At 45.7% G+C, this 17,550-nt stretch overlaps 1 protein-coding gene across 12 annotated transcripts in view; it reads left to right on the top strand.

Moving 5' to 3' along the window:
• Positions 1-17,550, top strand: part of Nav2 (neuron navigator 2) — a 689,076-nt gene that overhangs the window by 462,753 nt on the left and 208,773 nt on the right. For 11 of the 12 annotated variants that reach the window (XR_013437711.1, XM_078046352.1, XM_078046349.1 and 8 more), the window contains exons 4-6: positions 1,337-1,409; positions 10,409-10,667; positions 15,201-15,269. Coding sequence is in view for 11 of the 12 variants with exons in the window: in XM_078046352.1 (XP_077902478.1) it covers positions 1,337-1,409; positions 10,409-10,667; positions 15,201-15,269 (401 nt within the window). In the remaining variant the exon portion in view is untranslated. The remainder of the gene's footprint in view (positions 1-1,336; positions 1,410-10,408; positions 10,668-15,200; positions 15,270-17,550) is intronic. The other variant, XM_005335950.5, reaches the window with a different exon arrangement.

Raw genomic sequence — 17,550 nt, 5'->3', positions numbered from 1 at the left:
TTCTTCCCCTTTTTCTAGAAATAAGAAATTGTCTGCCAGATGAGGACACTTCAAGGTGGGCTAGATGCTAGGAAAGAGGTGAAAACCCGTGCCAAAGATGCACAGATGCAGTAACTTCACGCTCAGAATAGAGTGGATTCTTATAGGAGGAGCACAGTTTTGCCCCATAGCTTCATTTAATGCATTTGAAAGAGGTGAAGACTGGGGTAGAGAAGGAAAATGCCAACCTCAGTGGGAGAGTAGATGTGAACTTTAGGAGGACTCTCAGAGCCAGACTCCACTCAAATTAGGGCTCTTAAAATGTAGATGCTTTGCACTTTCTGTGGCTATGAGGGGCATCAAGAATTTGCTTGAGGATGAGGAGGCAGCGTGGAGACATGTACACTGTGAAAGACAATCGTTTATTAGCTCAAAATAAACTTCACGGGTTAAATACTGCTTTGAGTGCATAAGAATGTCGATAGAGCCTGGGAAGGTGAGATGGAGCGATTGCCGAGGAGAGTGGAGTTCTTATAAGTGAGATGCAAATTATGTGAAATTCAAAGATCCCTGTGCAGGTCAAAAGCAATTTCTTTTATTTATGGTCATCAGTGACATTAATCAAGCCAGAACATTTTCCTTTAAACCAAAAAAATAATTCGCCCTGACAACTGAAGTCAGATCAAACCTTTGGGGATGACCTAATTGTTCTCTTGTGAGAGCTAGCTATCAGCTCGCCCTTGGCTGTGGCTTCAGTTCCAGCAAACCTGGGAGGCCTCCCAGACCCTGGCAGGGAGTCTCTTCTTGCTACAGAGAGCACAAAGGACAAAGAGGTTTGGGAGGCCATAACCCTCTCTGGTCATCTGCAACGTCTGCCATCCTGAGAATTTTGTGAGTAAGCTCTACCCAGATTCCTGCTGAAACTCCCATTCACCGTTTGTGCATCTGACTGTCTGCTGCTTGGGTGGCTGGAAATTTCTCCCAGCTGCTGGGAGATGGGTGGGCACACCAACCTCGTCCCCATCTCCATTTTTTCCTGGCAGCTGTTCAAATTTTCAGGATTGCATTGGTGACACTGATCAAGATGAGAGCTCTCATTCCACCCTGGTTATTTTTGGCAGCTGTGAGCAATCCAAGGCCTCGAATTTTGGCACAGTGTGGTTGGGATATTAGGTAACCTTTCCCTCAGCATGCACAGACAAAGAGGAGTCCTGTGCTGCATCCATCCGTCCATCCATCCATCCTTCCATCCATTGGCTGTTTTGACAGCATTCCATTTGCTCTTGGTTCCTAATGAGAGATGGCTTGGGAGAAGGCTGAATATTAAATACAAATTGTTTTTTTTCCCCCCTACCAGATTGAAAACATAGATGCCTGCTTGAATTTCCTGGCAGCTAAGGGGATAAACATCCAGGGGCTGTCTGCAGAAGGTGAGTGAGAGGGTTTTTCCTGCTGCTGCCTTTTTGCTGTCAGCACTGCCCACCTGCTTGGTACTTACTGGTGCTGTTACCATGGTGAAGGGATGTTGGTGGGCTCCTCTGGTTTTGTTTCCTTTCCGGTGGCTCCGTGCTTGCCTAGCTTCAACCAACTTTAGGATAACCCAAAGAATCACTCTAAGAATGGCAGTCACATCTGCAGCCATACCAGCTATCTGGAAGCCACTGAGGGGGTGGTGAAGAGTGAGCTGCTCCTGTTGAAGAAGGACTGGCTTCAACAATGCTGATTTGAGTCACCTGTCTGGTGGCTCAGTTAATTATCAAGTCAGGTCTTATCTGTGGGAGAGAAAACACTTTCACCGCAGCCCATGCTAAACTGTACAGCTCCCAGGGGAAAATGCTTAAGCCTTATCTTTTATTAGAGAAGCAGCACTTGTCCTTGCTCTTAATGGGGGTGGGGAAAAGCATGAGATTTATTAATGCAGTACTATATTTCTACATCCGGATTAGTTTTTAATTGACTTAAATTTGGTGGTTAATTAGCACGTTAGCATTTGCTAGCGTTTTACGGTTAAATTATGTATGGGTCTGGAGCTGACTGGTCGGAATCCTCAACCTCCTGAGGCAACACCTAACCTGGAATCATTCGCGCTCTCTCCTGTTTGTAAATACAAGCAGCTGCCAGCTCAGACTCTGCCATAGGCCCCGTGTCCTCCCAAACTCATTAGGTTGCACCTGCCTCCAGCTTTCCCAGAATAGGTAAAGCATCTCAGATGATACACCTTTCCCAAGCAAGAGTGCTTTTGAAAAGAGGCGTGTGAGCATGGACCCCGGGGAGGGGCCAGGGTGAGGCAGAGGGGAGCAGTGAGGAAAGAAGCACTCAAGTGGAGCAGGTAAGTTTGGAAATGTGATGGATTCTCTGTGGGGTTCGTTCCTCAACTTTGCTCTGCTAGTTGGTGGTGAAAGCTTGGTTTTTCTGGCTGTGTTCCTCAGCTGTAGTCTCTTCCAGCATTGGGGGTAGGTAGCATAAATGGCCAATGTTAATGGCTTTTAGGTGTAACATGACTGTTCAGATTGTTTGGGAACTCTGGTGTACTGGACCTGTCCCCAGGCAGGCATGGTCATGCTGCTTCTAGAGGCCTGAGAAGCAACTGTAATGTAGTCAGTCTTAATCCCTGCTCTTACAGGAGGATCCCTGGAAGACTCCTCTGCCCTAGGGTGTGGGCCATCATCCATGTAGAATGCTTACTGCTGGGGCACAGGCGGTGGTGGTGGTGGTGGCAGGGAGATGCAAATTCCCATTGAGAGAACACAGGATTTCCTCCTGGTGGGGAGTTCTTGGGCTGACCAGTAGGTGGCAGGACATGTTCCTCCTAGTTTCCAGAGAACAAATGGACCCCAGGTTCAGGTCAATGTCCCCCAAGTAGAGCACCACAGGGACTTTTCTAGAATTATGGTTAGTATCAAGGCCTTGGGGGATGCAGATCCTGCAGGCCTGCTTTCTCCTGCCCCCAGTTGCTCAGCACCTACCCATTGTCTTGCCCTCTGTCTCATTTGTTCCCCACATCTGCCCCATCCTCTCTGTACTCTAAAGCATAGAAACCTCTGCAGTAAGTATTTGTTGAATGAATAATTGCCAACTGTGCTCCTAAGGGTTTATCTATGTTGACTTCTGTTCTCACAACTGAAGCTGGAGTTTATAAAACCCTTAGTTTACAGAAACGAAACTTTGGCTTAAAGGCTATGAATGCACCCCAGAGGTATGTCACTAGAGAGTGGCAGAGGCAGGATTTGAACCCAGGCTAGTGTGATTTCAGAGCTCATCATTATGACATTTTCTGGGATGACAGATGAATAAAATCTGCATGTGCCACGTAGAGGTGAAAGAAATTGGGTTTAGAGCTCTTTGTTCCCTGGAACGTGGTTTGAGAAGGTGTTGTGTGGCCCTCAGTGGCACCGTGTGCAAGGAGACATTCGGCCCTCTGCCCCTTTTTGATGTTGGGCTGACCTGTGGGACCCGACCGAGCACAGGAGAACATATTGGAACAGTGTGTTGAGGTGATTGACTCTGGGATGTAACTACAAAGTGGTTTTACACTATTTCAATAACAGCCCCCAACTGTGTTGTATTGAACCCCCATCTTCCCTGCTGGGTTGAGACTCACTTAATGATATCTTGGCCAGAATCCATAACTGTTCAGTCACGTTCAGTTATTAGCATAGCTTTATGTCCATGTTTTTGACTCAGTCTCATTCCTTTTTAAATTTCTCTACTCAAAGCTCTTTTCCTCCCCCACACCCCCAGCCTGCAATAAGTCGAAGGGGAGTGGGGCACGGTGGCAAGGCTTCCCTTCCTCTCTCCTTTCCTGGTTCCTGTGCCCGAGACTGCAGGGTTTGGGCAGCGGAGGAGATGGGGTTCTGCGCTGATGAAGTTGCCATCTTCCTCTTGGTCACCGTAATGGTCACCGTCCCAGGTGGGCTCATCATTCCCTTCTGATGGGACTCACTCCCATGCTGCTTTTAGGCCACTGGTAGTTCTTTGGTAAGATTCAGCCAGCCCTCTCACCATGGTCTCACAAACCCCAATGTCTGATACGGAACCAGCAGGAAAACATGCTCCATTTTCCAGTAGCAAGGGTGGAGCAGGACTCCTGTCACCTGGAAGCAGCCCCTCAGCACACAAGTTCTTTCCCCCCTACTTAGGTGGCCCCGAGGCAGATTGGCTGAGTCTGCTAAGCAGATTTGCAGCTTGAGACTGGAAGGCCAGGTTCCTTTTCTTATCAGCACCCCCACTTTGATTCTTTTGGAGCCTTCACCCCTCTGACTTTCACATGTTCCTTGGGGGGGAGAGGAGTTCTCCTCTCTCCAGGATCATCAAGCATCACCCTCCAGAATGACATTCTGTCATTAGATTTCATATGGATTTCTTTGGAGGGGAGGATAGGGAGCAATGATAGTATTGGTGCTGAGGCTGGATCTGAACTACAAAAGTCTCCTTGACCTTGTAAAGAGAGAGGAAACTTAGAGCCCTTTGTCATCAAATAATTTCACAATTTCAGGGTTGAGGGAATATCTCACCTGACCTCTTGTTAGATTATAGGATGGGATCAGTTTATTGAGAACATACCATGTGTCAGTCACTGAGCATTCATGTCTTATTTAATCCCCTGGCAACTCACTGAGGTCAGTGTTGCCGTTGCCCCCATCAAGCAGATTAGGAAACAAAGGCCCAAAGAAGTTATACACGGGATGCTACATGCACCCATGGGCAGTGGCTAAGCTGCCCTCCTCTGCTGATTCAAGGGCCTGCTGTCTCCAGCCACCTGCATATCTATTAGAAAAGCATTAGTGTTTAAAAGAATCATGTAGTTTTAATGTTTTTTTTTTCCTTTTGAAGATGATTGAGTGCCCTGGGGTGCCTCCTCTGATGAAAAACAAACACATGGTGGTTGGAAAGCCCCATAGGTACATCTCCACCCTTTCCCAGTGACTGCAGCTGCTTCACAACCAGGAAGGTGTGTGCACCTGTCCTTGCAGGTTGCAGCACAGGCCTGCCCCAACCTGCGCGTTAGAGAGCCACAGAGAGCCTTTGTTCCTGGGCTCAGACAGCGGGTGCCTGGGGGCAGCAATTGCAGCCACCCAGCCCTGGAGGTGCTGCTGGTGTGGGCCTTCCCTGGCCCAGACCTCCTGCCCCCTCAGTGTTCCTGCAGCTTGAAGCTCAGACACATCTCTGTGCTCTTAGAGCCTTGCCAGGGTCCTATGGGCTTAGACCTCTCCTTCCCTGAGGTGATGTTCAAGATCCACCCTCTAATCCTTCCTGACAGGAACTCCACTTGTCACAGCTGTCTGTCAACCTGCCCCTGGGAGGAAGAATGACCCTCATCTTTGGCCATTTTTGAGATCACCTGGGCTTTGAGTACTACTTGACCCTGAACCCCCAACCTCCTTCAGTGGAGAAGCAGAGGTCCAGAGTAGTGCACATTCTTTTGTATTTTCTGGGTGCATCCTATATACCAGGCACAGTATTAGGTACTGAGGGTCACTGATAATTCCATTGTATAAAACTACCTTGATCTCAGTTAATAAGAGAGCTCTGCTAGCTACAGGATTCACTGGTGGCCAAGGGAAGGCAGGTCAGCTGCACCTGGGACAGCCAGGGGGGGCTTCACAAAAGGGGTGATATTTCCCTGGATGTTCTGGAATGAGTGCTCATTTGCCAGGCAGAAAAAGTGAGGTGAAGGGAAGCCTAGTCAGCAGATGGGACATGGAGGCAAAGGGTTGGTTCTTTATCAAACTAGCAGATTGTAGAAATGGAGGCAGGAAGATCCATGCAGGTGACTCTGGAGGAGCATGTGCTTTTGAAGGGAAATCTGTCACTGACTCGATCAACTCTCTCCTGATGGCCAGAGACTAGAGACTGAGCTTGCTCCTCCTTTCATCCTGAGCCAGACAGTAGGGGCATTCACTGGACCTATTGGGTAAAGGAAGCAGGTGGAATGTTCCCATTTCTCCTGCCCACATCAACTGAGTGGGCACACAGTGGACTATTTTTGTTCCTCTGTCCCAGTGGCCCCAGAAGCTCTGCCCCCCACCTTCTCATCCCTCCTCCCCTGTGACGAGCACAGTTGGCAGGCTTGTGGGCAGGACCCAAAGGGCCACAGGAGTGGGTGGAAAGGGAGGTGGCCCATGTCAGTTATGTAGCCCATCCATCTTCAGGAACAGACCATAGGAACCACAGTCCCCTGTGAGTCAGGGAGCCTCACACAGTTCTAGCAGTGGGGAATCAAATAGGAGTCCTGCACCCCTGTGATCTGCTGCAGAGCAGCCCGACTTTTGGCTTCAAATCATTCTACTCGCTAGAGCAAGTTTCTTGGTATTGGATTATTCTATTACTTTGGAAACCAGGCCTGAGGTTTTTCTTAAAAAATGTTGAAAGACAATAACGTCTCTGTTTCACTTCCCATCATGCCCGATGTTACCTACAGCATCTCCGCAGATTAGAACCAGCCAGTGGGGACAAAGAGATCAGCCAGAAACCAAAGAACGTGGGCACCAGGCGATGGAACATTCTAACAGAATGGGACTATGACCTGTGCAGTTTGTCCTCCAGTTTGCATGAGGGTGGCTGCAGGAAGAGGAAGAGCAGGATTCCAGTGTTCAGTTAGCTAGGGTCCCCTTGGACAAGTCACCGATAGCCTAACAACTTAGGTCTGTGTATATTCCTTCTAGAAGGAAGGAAGTCTAGAAGGTGCGGTGTGTGGATCAGACACTAAATGATAGTCCTTTTCCCACACCTTGGGAAGGGCCATGAGGGAAACATTCTTGTGGGCTTGCAGATTTTGTTTTTAGACTTCTCTATGGAGCTGGCTCACCAGGCCTTGTGGAACGCAGACAAATACCTTGGAAATGTGGAAGGAACACAGTTCTAGCTATTTTGGATACTGTCTGTTGTAGACCACCCATGGTTTAGACTCTGGACTTTTAGAGCATCCACCACTCTTGATTTTTTTTTTTTTGTGATCTAAAAAATAAATAAAAAGAAACAATCCAAATGTCCATCATCAGTGGGATAAGTAAACAAAATATGGCCTATCCATATGATGAGATGCTTCTCAGCAATGTAAAGAAACTGATAAATTCTCTAACATAGTCCAACCTTTAAAACATGATGTGAAATGAAAGAAGCCAGATGCAAAAAAAAACTGCATATTACATGATGCTATTTACATAAAATATCCAAAAAAAGACAAATTTGTAGAAACAGTGTATTTGTGGATGCCTAGAAGTGGGTTTGGGAATCAATTGCAATTGAGTATAAGGAATCTTTCTGGGTGATAGAAATATCCCAAAACTAAATTTATTAAATGTAAGTAAATTTATTAAATTTACTTAAAAAACACTGAGTTGAACACCTAACTTTATTGATACATATTATATAATACCTTCATAAAGCTGTTTTAAATATCAGAAAGAAAGTCACCATTGCATTTTCTCTAATATGAGATTATTCATAACTGATTTCCTTCCAGATACCAGTGACTGGCCTAGAGAGAGAAGGGAGCGATCCTCTTCTTGGGCTTTGTTTGGGTAGAGAGCCCTGAATGGGTTTCTGAGGAGGCTGCAGGTAGGGGGGCCATATTTTCTGAGCCAAATGTGAATTTGAGTCAAGCAAGGTCCCAATTGCTTTGCACTCATTTTTCTCCTTCCACCTTCACTTAGTTCTCCTAAGAGCCCCATAGGAAAGCGCGATGCGACATACGCTTACTTTACAGGAGAGAAAAACTGAAGCCCAGAGAGACTGAATCTTGCAACAAATCAAAGTCTGCAAATAGACTATAGAGATTTGACCCCAGATTTTTCTGGCTCCAAGAAAATCACTGCTCTTTGTGATAGTGCTATCCCCTAAGAAAAAGAGGATTTGCCAGAGGAAAATTATACTCTTTGACAGCTAAACATGCTTTAAGGAACAATGGTACAAACCGGTATGAGCAGTGAATGGTTTGATGACCACAGTAGCTAGAGACAGAGACAGCACCGGCCCCATCTTCTGCAGTGGGGTTGGCTGGTGTTTTATGGGGGTGCTGACAGGGATGTACTGATTTTTCACAGTGGGCAGCCCTGAGCCTATGGATAAGTCCCTCTCCTCTTTGTTTTCTTACATAGTTTCAAAAAATATGTTCAGAGGGGCTGGGGTTGTGGCTCAGCAGTAGAGTGTCCGTCTAGCACATGCGAGGCACTGGATTTGATCCTTAGCACCACATAAAAATAAATAAATAAATGTCCAACAACATATAAAATATGTTCTGGGATGTTTGACACACCAGAAGAATAAAGAATACTTATATGCCTAAGAGCTAGCTTAATAAATAGAATATTATCTGTTCTCCTTTTAAATTCATCACACAGACTGGGTATACATGTAAGCCAAGTTAGACCATGTCAGGATACCAGACTTGGAGCTGGAAATACCTGGATTTAGGCCCCAGCTCCAGAATTCATTACCTTGAAAAGGTCATAAAACCTTTCTGAACTTCTACTTCCCTATAAACAAAATAAGGGTAGCATGACCTAGTTCTCAGGTGGCCAGGATTAAGGGAGATGGTGCATGGGAAGAGGTCAGCCTGGCACATTCTTACTAGTAATGGTGCTTGGTATAAACCATGCAGCAACCTGATCACTGTAAAAGGCAACCCAGGCTGCCTCTCTCCCCATGATTAGCATTATGTTCTGTCTCCAGTGATTTCAGTTTTGAGAGAAAATTGTCTGTTTCCCCAAATTTCTTCCTAGGTGCAAAACTGCAGGCCAGAACATGGTTGGCTTATTTCACCTTTTCCCCTCACTCCTGTCACTGTCCACCCAGGTGGCTACAGGTGTGTGACTTCTTCATGTGAGTCTCCATCAAACCTGGAGCTGTATGATAATCTTATTCAGGATTCCGGGGCTTTTGTTTACATAAGGTATCTAAGAGCAGCAAAGTCCTTCACTGTAAAGGGTGCACTTTCACACATATATTCTCATTTGATATGCAAAACAACCTTGTATGGTGGCTTGGGTGGTGTTGATGTTTTCATTTTCCTGAGACCCAGAGAGATTAAGTGACTTGCCCCAGGTGGCACAGCAAGAGATTGATAGAGTGCAGATTGGAACTCATGGCTTAGGTTTTCTGACTGTTGTATTCCTGTGGGCTCTGTTCTGTGATCAGAACCTGCTGGCTCTCAACGTACTGTGTGAAGGCTGGATTCCAGAGGTGGGTCCTGTCAGTTTCTCCAGTGCCTGGAGAAAAGGATACTCCAGCAGAAAGTAGTTAGTTCTGGCCTAACAGCAGATCACACCAGGACCAATGCCCTGGCAGGCTGCTCTTCCTCCTGTGCAGGGGACAGGGCTTGTTCAGAAGGGACTCCATTCACATCTCTGCCTCTCCACTGGCCCTGGAGAAAGCACTGTTTCTTCATGAGTAGCCTTTCCCCAGCTCAGTGCTAAGCAGGGTGTGCACCCCCCAGCTCTCTAGCAAGGCCCCAGAGCTTCCTTTGTGTGTGTCCTTCTTTGCCCCTTGCCCTTTTGGGAAGAAATCCAGTCCAGGGCTGCAGCGAAGCAGAGGGGTCCGGGTTTGTTTCCCCCACAAGTCTCCCCTTGTCCCTCCTTGTGGGTGGCCCTGGTACCTTACTCCTCAGGGTCAGTTTAGCTTCTTGCTTTCAGCATTTGGTGTTAAAATACTGCATAAAAGGAGGAACGGCTCATGGAGAAACCCTGGCGATCCATAACCTCTGCCTGCGAATAAATGTTTTATTCTTCTCCACAACTCTTTATGCATGCCTTGAGGCAAAGGCATCTTAACATCCTAAAAATTACTGTCTGGAATAACAGAAGTATGCTTCCCACTCTGTTCTAATTTTTTTTAATATGATATTTTGTATGAGTTCCTCATGGAAGCCAGTCTTTATAGTCTGTCCCTACACCCATCCCAAATTACAGTTATTTATCCGATGGACAGGAGAGGCAGAGCCGTGTATCTGAAAGAAGGATGAGTGGGTAAAGCAGAGTGAGGATTTGGGAGTGGGATGGTGGCCACTTGGCACGCGTGGTGTGGCTCGAGGCTTGGAACATGAACTTGGCAGAGCAGGCCAGACCAGTGCGTCTCTCAGAGTGCCAGAGAGTGCCTCTGTCCAGGATCGGCCGCTTTGCCTGCAGAACAAGCACAGTCTTGCTGGGGAAGCCTGCTTTTCAGTGGTGTCCTTACTGAGAATTTCCTCTTGGCACTTGCCAGACATCCAGTCTCGACTTGCCTGGTGTATCCACTCTAATCCCAGAGGGGAGAATAAGCTAATTTCTTTGTGGTTTTGGCCTGCATTTAATTGACTGTGATCCCAATTAAGTGTTCAGGAAGTCTGTCATATCCTCTAGGAATTAAACTCCTGTGAGGGCTGAAGCGGCCCATTGAGTGGGAAAAAGAAAGGACTCCAACAGCTGACAAGAGTCTCTTTATTGTCTTGCAGAAATCAGGAATGGGAACCTCAAGGCCATTCTAGGCCTCTTCTTCAGCCTCTCTCGCTACAAGCAACAACAGCAGCAGCCCCAGAAGCAGCACCTCTCCTCCCCTCTGCCGCCTGCTGGGTCTCAGGTGGCAGGGGGCCCCTCCCAGTGCCAGGCTGGCACTCCTCAGCAACAGGTGCCAGCCACTCCCCAAGCCCCGTGCCAGCCTCACCAGCCAGCGCCACATCAGCCCTCAAAAGCACAAGCCGAAATGCAGTCCAGGTGGGGCTCCTTCCTTGCTGGCCGAAATGCCTGTTTTTCGGATGTTCTTTGCACCCTAAATTATAATTTGTATCGTCTATGGTTTTCATTCAAGCTTCTTCAATGTTAAGTGCTACTGGTAGTTAGGAATTCACACGACCTTGGAAGTGGATGCAAGGGACCTCCTCCTGTGCCTGGCAGAGATGTGTACTTTTATAGGTCAGCATTGCCAGCAGCCAACACTAATTAGCTGCTCCTGCCATGACTCAGGCCCATTACACACATGCTCATATGTTATAAACAGCCCCTAAAATAGACTTCAAACCCCTTCTGGGTGTTGGCCTACAAGATGAATGCTCAAAGTTGGAGTAATTTATTGAACAGATGAGAGAGACACAGCCATGCTTTTGAAAGGAGGATGACTGGGTAAAGCAGAGTAAGGATTTTGGAGTGGGACAGCTAAGTCATTTTACTTAAAAGTTCTGTTATAACAGATACCTCCACTTTTCCAGAGCAGAGAGGGAAAAAACATGCCAAAGAAAGGTGGCAGGTGTTAGCCCGGGAGTAGCCAGCCATCTTCCCTAAGTGGAGTGGTGTCCCCCATCGGTAGTAACCATGAATGTGACTGGGTTGTCTTGAACTTACATGGTGGGAGCTGTATTATGTTGAACCTAGGGAAAAATCATATTGTACAGGCTTGATCCCTGAAGGATTAGTACCTGGACTTGGCCAACCTTCCCAGAGGGACTGATGCTTGCCACTCCTACTCACCACAGAGCAGTGCACAGGAGGCATGCCTCTGTAGTGACTGTCTCCTCTACTACAGTGGGAATAGTTGCATTCCTAAACAACTCTGCAGAAGATTGCCATGCAAATCATTTTTTCACCCTGGTACTAGAAATTGAACCCAAGGGTACTTTACCATGGAGCTACATCCCCAGCCCTTTTAATTTTTTTTATTTTGAATTGGCCTTGTTAAGTTGCTGAGCCTAGTCCCAAATTTTAGATCCTTCTGCCTTGGCCTTCCCAGTAGCTGGGATTACAAGTGTACACCACTGCTCCCAGCTAATCATTTGTTTTAATGGCAGAATAAAAGTAGAGGGTTAGGAACTAGAAAGTTCTTGGCTTATGATAAAGTTCGGCAGAAAAGCTCATAATAATTGTTTTCTTTTCTGTCAATCTTTAGCTTTAAAACCTGATGTCACTGATCAAAGTGATTGCTAGATTTTATCTAATGTGTGCCACAAAGTAATGCCTTTTCTTTCCAGTGTCCCAGAATCCAGCATTGATACTCATAAGGCTTCTCAAACACCTTGATACCCTTTGTCACCTGTGGTAGTTGGGCAAAACCCAAAGCTGCTCAAGTCTGGCAGCCTTATGGATAGTTACAGCTTTTTTTCTCACGAAAAGTGTGATTTCCCACTTGTGAGGCTGTTCAGACCAGCAGTGATGGGTGTAATGTGAATCAGGCCCCCTAAATAATTATCTAATTATATCCATTATGGAAATTCGTGGGATAGGAGAGATGCCTGGAATAGCAATGAGGAACAGACAGCCATGCAGCCAGGCACTACCCACTTTCCCTGGAGACCTGCCCGCATAGAAGCTCTTCCCTGGGCAGAGGTTCCTTGGCATTGGATGACTTAAAAGATCAGGGCATCATTTCCCAAACTGCATTCTGTAGAGTTTATTTACTTCCTAGGGTGTTCACTTGAGTTGTATTACGAGGGAAGGATTCTGTGGGGGTAGAAATGGGGAGATAACATTTAGGGTGTTACAACTGTTATTGCAAGTCTGCTCAGATCCTTGAAACTGCCAATGTGCATTCTTGTATTTAGTTACTGCAAAGCCTTCTATGTGCCCAGCACTGTTCTAGGCACATGGGAGTCAGGATGAGTGAGACAGGCAAGGTACCTGCTCCCTGCATGCTACCAAAGGAGGCTGAAAAAACGGGCGAATTAATGGAGGAAAATGTCAGGCAGTGGTGAGTGATGGGATTTGGAGGTGCTGGGTCACTCATTTAGGTTAAGTTGATGGGAGGGTCTCTCTGAGGAACCTGAAAGCAAAGAAGGCCGCTACCATTTCCAGGGAAGAGAGTTATGCCACTGAGGACAGGTCACAAAGTACTTGCTGTCAAACATGGGTTTTGAGTTTTGAGTACTCTAAGGATAACAGGAAGACATGGGGGTGGTCTTGAGTATGAGAAAGACTTGATTGGATTTACAGTTTTTTGTTTTTTTTTTTAAATCACCATTGCTTCTTTTTGGAGACTATAATGGTAGATGGGCTAGAATGGAAGAAAGGATTCCAATTAAGAAGCTTCTGCAGTCTGGGAGAGGATAGTGGCTAAGATAAAGCTGGTGGGACAGGTGTGGAGATGGACGCATGCAGGATATTTTGGAGTTTGAGCCTAGAGGCCTGGAAACAGATTCCTTCTCTGGAGTGAGAGAAAGAGGAATCCCAGGTGAAGCCTAGATTTCTGACTCAAGCAATTAGCTAAGTGGTGGTATTATTTATTGAGATGAGGAAGGCTGGAAGAGGAGCAGGTGTGCATTGTAAACCTGCAGAAGGTGATGTGAAAAGAAGCATCTATTTTTATAAAGCATCTCACTGTATAGGGTTCCAAGGAACATGTGTTCAGACACACAGTTTTGGGTCACTGAGCCATGCTACCCTAAAGCATCATTTCCATGATAGGTGTTTGTTTTCTTACTAGAACCAGATGTTCTAGTCAGCACCCATCTCCCTATAAGGAAAAAAAAAAAAAAAGTCCTGGTACTAAATGCTTTGTCTAAAGACAAGCCAAACTCACTTAAGCCAGGTTTGTGCATTCATTTTTTTTTAAATATTTTGGTTTTAGTTGTAGTTGGACACAATACCTTTATTTTATTTATTTATTTATTTTTATGTGGTGCTGAGGATTGAACCCAGCACCTTGCACATGCTAGGCGAGCGCTCTACTGCTGAGCCACAACCCCAGACCCTGAGCATTCATTCATTCTAGCTGCACAGTGTTTCCTGCCAATCTGACTTTCTGATGCTACAGAATGGTGACTTTAGAGTGGGGCCCCCCGGTAGCTGTGTATCATCATTTACACCTTTATCTTGTCCGGTTTGGGTTGTGTCTGCAGATGGCTGGTTTTGTCCATTTTGTATGGATAATTTCTACTGCTCCTCCCACAGGATAATCTTGTTCTCAAGGTCTAGTGATGTGAGATCCCATGCTAACACTCTAGCTATAAGTTTAAGAATGATGTGATCCATCTCTGGCTCAGTGCCATTGTATTGCTAGCCCCAGATTCTAGCTTTGATAACCCAGGCCCAGTGGAAATGACCAGACCCTTGATCACTGGTGTCCGATGTTGATGGGAGTCCCAGATGCCGGGTTTGTTTGGGCCTCCTGTTAGAACCCTGCCTCGGCACCATTTTGAAGCCATGTAAGTCCAGTACTTCTTTGGGGGGGGGTGAGCATTACAACTTGGCAGCTTTCCATGAAGTTGGCTAATGAAGGGGTTGTGGAGGGTTGCAAAGGAAGTCCAGGAAATTGGCAGGAAGGTTTCAGAGCCCTCCTCTGTGGCACCCTTGTGGAGACTCACTCTGCCTCTTCCCCTCAGCAACTCTCACAATTTACATGGTGGCCGAGAACTTGAACCACGTATCACCCCATGAAGTTCCTCACCCATCTAGCGTCTAGAACAGTCTCCAAGACTCACATTTCTCTCTATCTGTGTCTACCTTACCTATGATCAATATTCAGTTATTTAGGAAAAAAACCTAGAAAAGTACTTTTTTTTTTTCTCTCCATTCTTTTCTCTCTCTTCATTTTGTAAGAACACTGAAACCAACACTGTATTTCTCACTTCAGACCCTTTTATGATCATGGTACAAGATACATGAATATAAGAAAGAGAAATACTTCTATGATTCAGAAGGCAGTAAATAACTTCAAATTGTTCTTCTATTAAGCCTAACCAAGGTTATTCATATGTACAAATTTATGGTCCAAAAAAAAAGCCACCAGAATTCAAAATTTCATCAGGCTTTAAGTGGTCATTTCTATAGCAGTAAAAGCAAATATTTCTAAGACCAGCAAAATTTACAGCACCTAGACCTTTGTTTGGGATCCACTTTATGGACTGTTGAGGTTATGTACCTGAGAAGTACCCCAGTTGAACACGCCTATGAAATAGATACATCTCAATGTTTCAGAAATGTATAAAGTAATATTTTACCTAAGCATCTTTATTTTATGCCTTGTAAATACTTTATACCTTAAACATCTTTTAATTTTAGAAAGGTATGAAGAAAACCTGTGCTGACTGGAAGCAGGAAAGATATTGGTATTTAAGGGGGGAAGCATAAAAGTTCTTAAATAGTTTTGGTTGCACTTTCTTCATATTGGAAATATATTGTATCAGTGAAGTTGGACGTAGAAGGAAAAAAGTGTGTGGAGGGGAAAAAGCCTCCTTGTGCTAGGCTCTTAAGGTTTGTGTGTCTAATGTATCTTTTCTCTCCTCACTCATCTGTTCCACTCTTTTCTTCCCTATCACGCAGTGCCTCATCCAAGGACTCATCTCAGAGCAAAATCATCCGCTTCACTCTGGGTCAGAAAAAGATCTCTAGGTTAGACTTTCTCTGTGTCCTGCAAAGCATGGTTTAAACCCAAACCACTGTTCCTTTGTTCCTTCTGTGCTGGCTGACTTTCCTTTTGAGTCCTCTCCCCGTTTCATGTTTGCAGTTCCAGAAAACCAAACATGCTTTGGCTAATGATCCAATGGTGGCGAGTTTGGAAAGTGACTGTGGGATTGTTTGTGTGTGTGTGTGTGTGTGTGTGTGTGTGTGTGTGTGAGAGAGAGAGATGTGTGACTGACAGCATGAGAGTTAGTTGGAGGTGTATATGCTGCTCATTTCATTTTTGCCTTTGACTGTTTGGTCACCAGAGTCTATTCAGATTTAGAGAAAGGTGAGTTTCTAGGTAGTTTTTGTGACAATTTAATGACGAATTTCTTTCTTGCTTTGTCCTGGCGCTAATCTGTCCTCACCTGCATCTCATTCATGTGTGCTGTGCTTTTTGTTGTTTTTGCTGCTAAAAATTACTAGTGTGGGATTTGTTTTCTCTTGAGTTATAAAGATCTGAAGCATGAATAGAAAACAGCAGGGCATCTCTGTCTTGTTTTTGTTTTGGGATGCCCTGGCTTACCAGGGAGCAAAATAGGTTTGCTCACTAACTAGTTCTCTCAGATTCAGACTTTGACCTCCCTCCCTGCTGCATCCCATCCTGAATCCTAGGATGCTTTCTGGGGTATGGGAAAAGCCAGTTACATTGTTATATCTACTGTTATTTTAATTCACCAGTTGGAATGCATTATCTTATTTAATCCTCACATCTTCATGAGGTAGTTCATGTCATTATCTCTGTTTTACAGATGACGAAAACTAAAATTTAGAATGTTGGGTAATATGCCAAAAGTCACACAGAAAGTGGAAGAATGAGGATTAGAACCTGATGCCTTCACCTCAGAACCCTCAGTTGAACCCCTGTGCTATACCACTCCCTCCTTCATTCTCTTATGTTCTGGTGTTTTGTGTGGTTGTGGAAACTGATAAACTGCTACTCTTGGCTTTTTTCTTCACATTGCTCTTGTAGCATCCAAACAGAAATCACTGCTGGGGTGGATTCTCCTCCAGTGCTATGACTAGTGTCTTGTGTTGACTTCTCACTGAACTCTCATTTAAAAGTAAAGGGAGAGCTACCCTTTGTAGCTGTCTTCATTCATTCATGTTCAAATCCATATTGAGCTAACTGCCCTACTTTGCCAGCTCCAGGTGCCTCTTCTAACCAGAGTTTTCTTTTCTGAAAAGCTTCCCTGTGGGGAGACCCAATCCAGGATCTGCCTGGCTAGTGAGGGAGAAACCATATGGTTACAGGACATCAGCCTGTTACCCACACTTAGTTCCTGGGGCAGGAGGGAACCTGTTTGTGACTGCTTTCGCTGCTGAATAGCAGGAGGCTTTAGCGCAGACACCACTGCTCTGGCAGGCTGTTCCCAGTTAATTCCAGAGAGTCATGCAAATGCACATGCATATGAAAGGAGAGGGGAGGGGCGGGCTTGGAGGAAACCTGAAATCTAGTGTCTGTTCCCACGATGTGCTCAGCTCTGAAAGATAAAGGAAACAGGAGCTAGCTGGGAAGATATCTAATTGGAAGCACATGCCCAGCCCATGCATGGTTTGTTATCTCTCCCAGATAATGGAAGGAGGCAGTGGGAAGAAAGGAAGAGCTGGAAGCTGCAGGGATCTTCATGCCTTACCCACCCCGGATTCACATGGTCTGGTCTGGCTTCTCTTTAAGGTCACATTCCTCACCTAGAATTTCTTTTGGGTATAATAAGGCCAATAAAGGGATGTTCTTTGTTTTATTATTTGCCTAAAATCTCTAGCCCTGCCTTTCACCACTTTCTCAACCCCAGAGTCCAGTAGGATCCAGATGAGAATTTTAGCTGATTACACACCACTAAGTATAGCATTAGTTTGGTTGCCAAGAGGCTGCTCTGCCCCTTCTGGCTGAACAGGCCACCTTCTTCAGAGTCCTGGAAATAGGTCTCTTGTTGGAGTGCAAACACTGAACACCTGCCAGAGCCAAACACCTGGACAGGAACCAGCAACATTGACCCCAGTGTGGAGTCTCCCCCTTGAATTTGGCTGCGGGAAAGGGGCCCATGCAGGGAATTGGTGCAGGGCTAATGGACCTCATGGATTTCAGCCTTTGATCATATTGTTTTACTGGTATCCCTGGTGAGCCACAGCTATGTAGGCTTATTCTGCCTTTGAGAGACAGAAAATCACAGTGGCTAGGAGATATAGTCATCACGATTGGCTGGACAAATTATTCAGCCTCTGTCAG

Source organism: Ictidomys tridecemlineatus, chromosome 4, assembly GCF_052094955.1.
Source record: "Ictidomys tridecemlineatus isolate mIctTri1 chromosome 4, mIctTri1.hap1, whole genome shotgun sequence".
Lineage (NCBI taxonomy): Eukaryota > Metazoa > Chordata > Mammalia > Rodentia > Sciuridae > Ictidomys > Ictidomys tridecemlineatus.
This window is presented reverse-complemented; position numbering and strand designations above follow the sequence as displayed.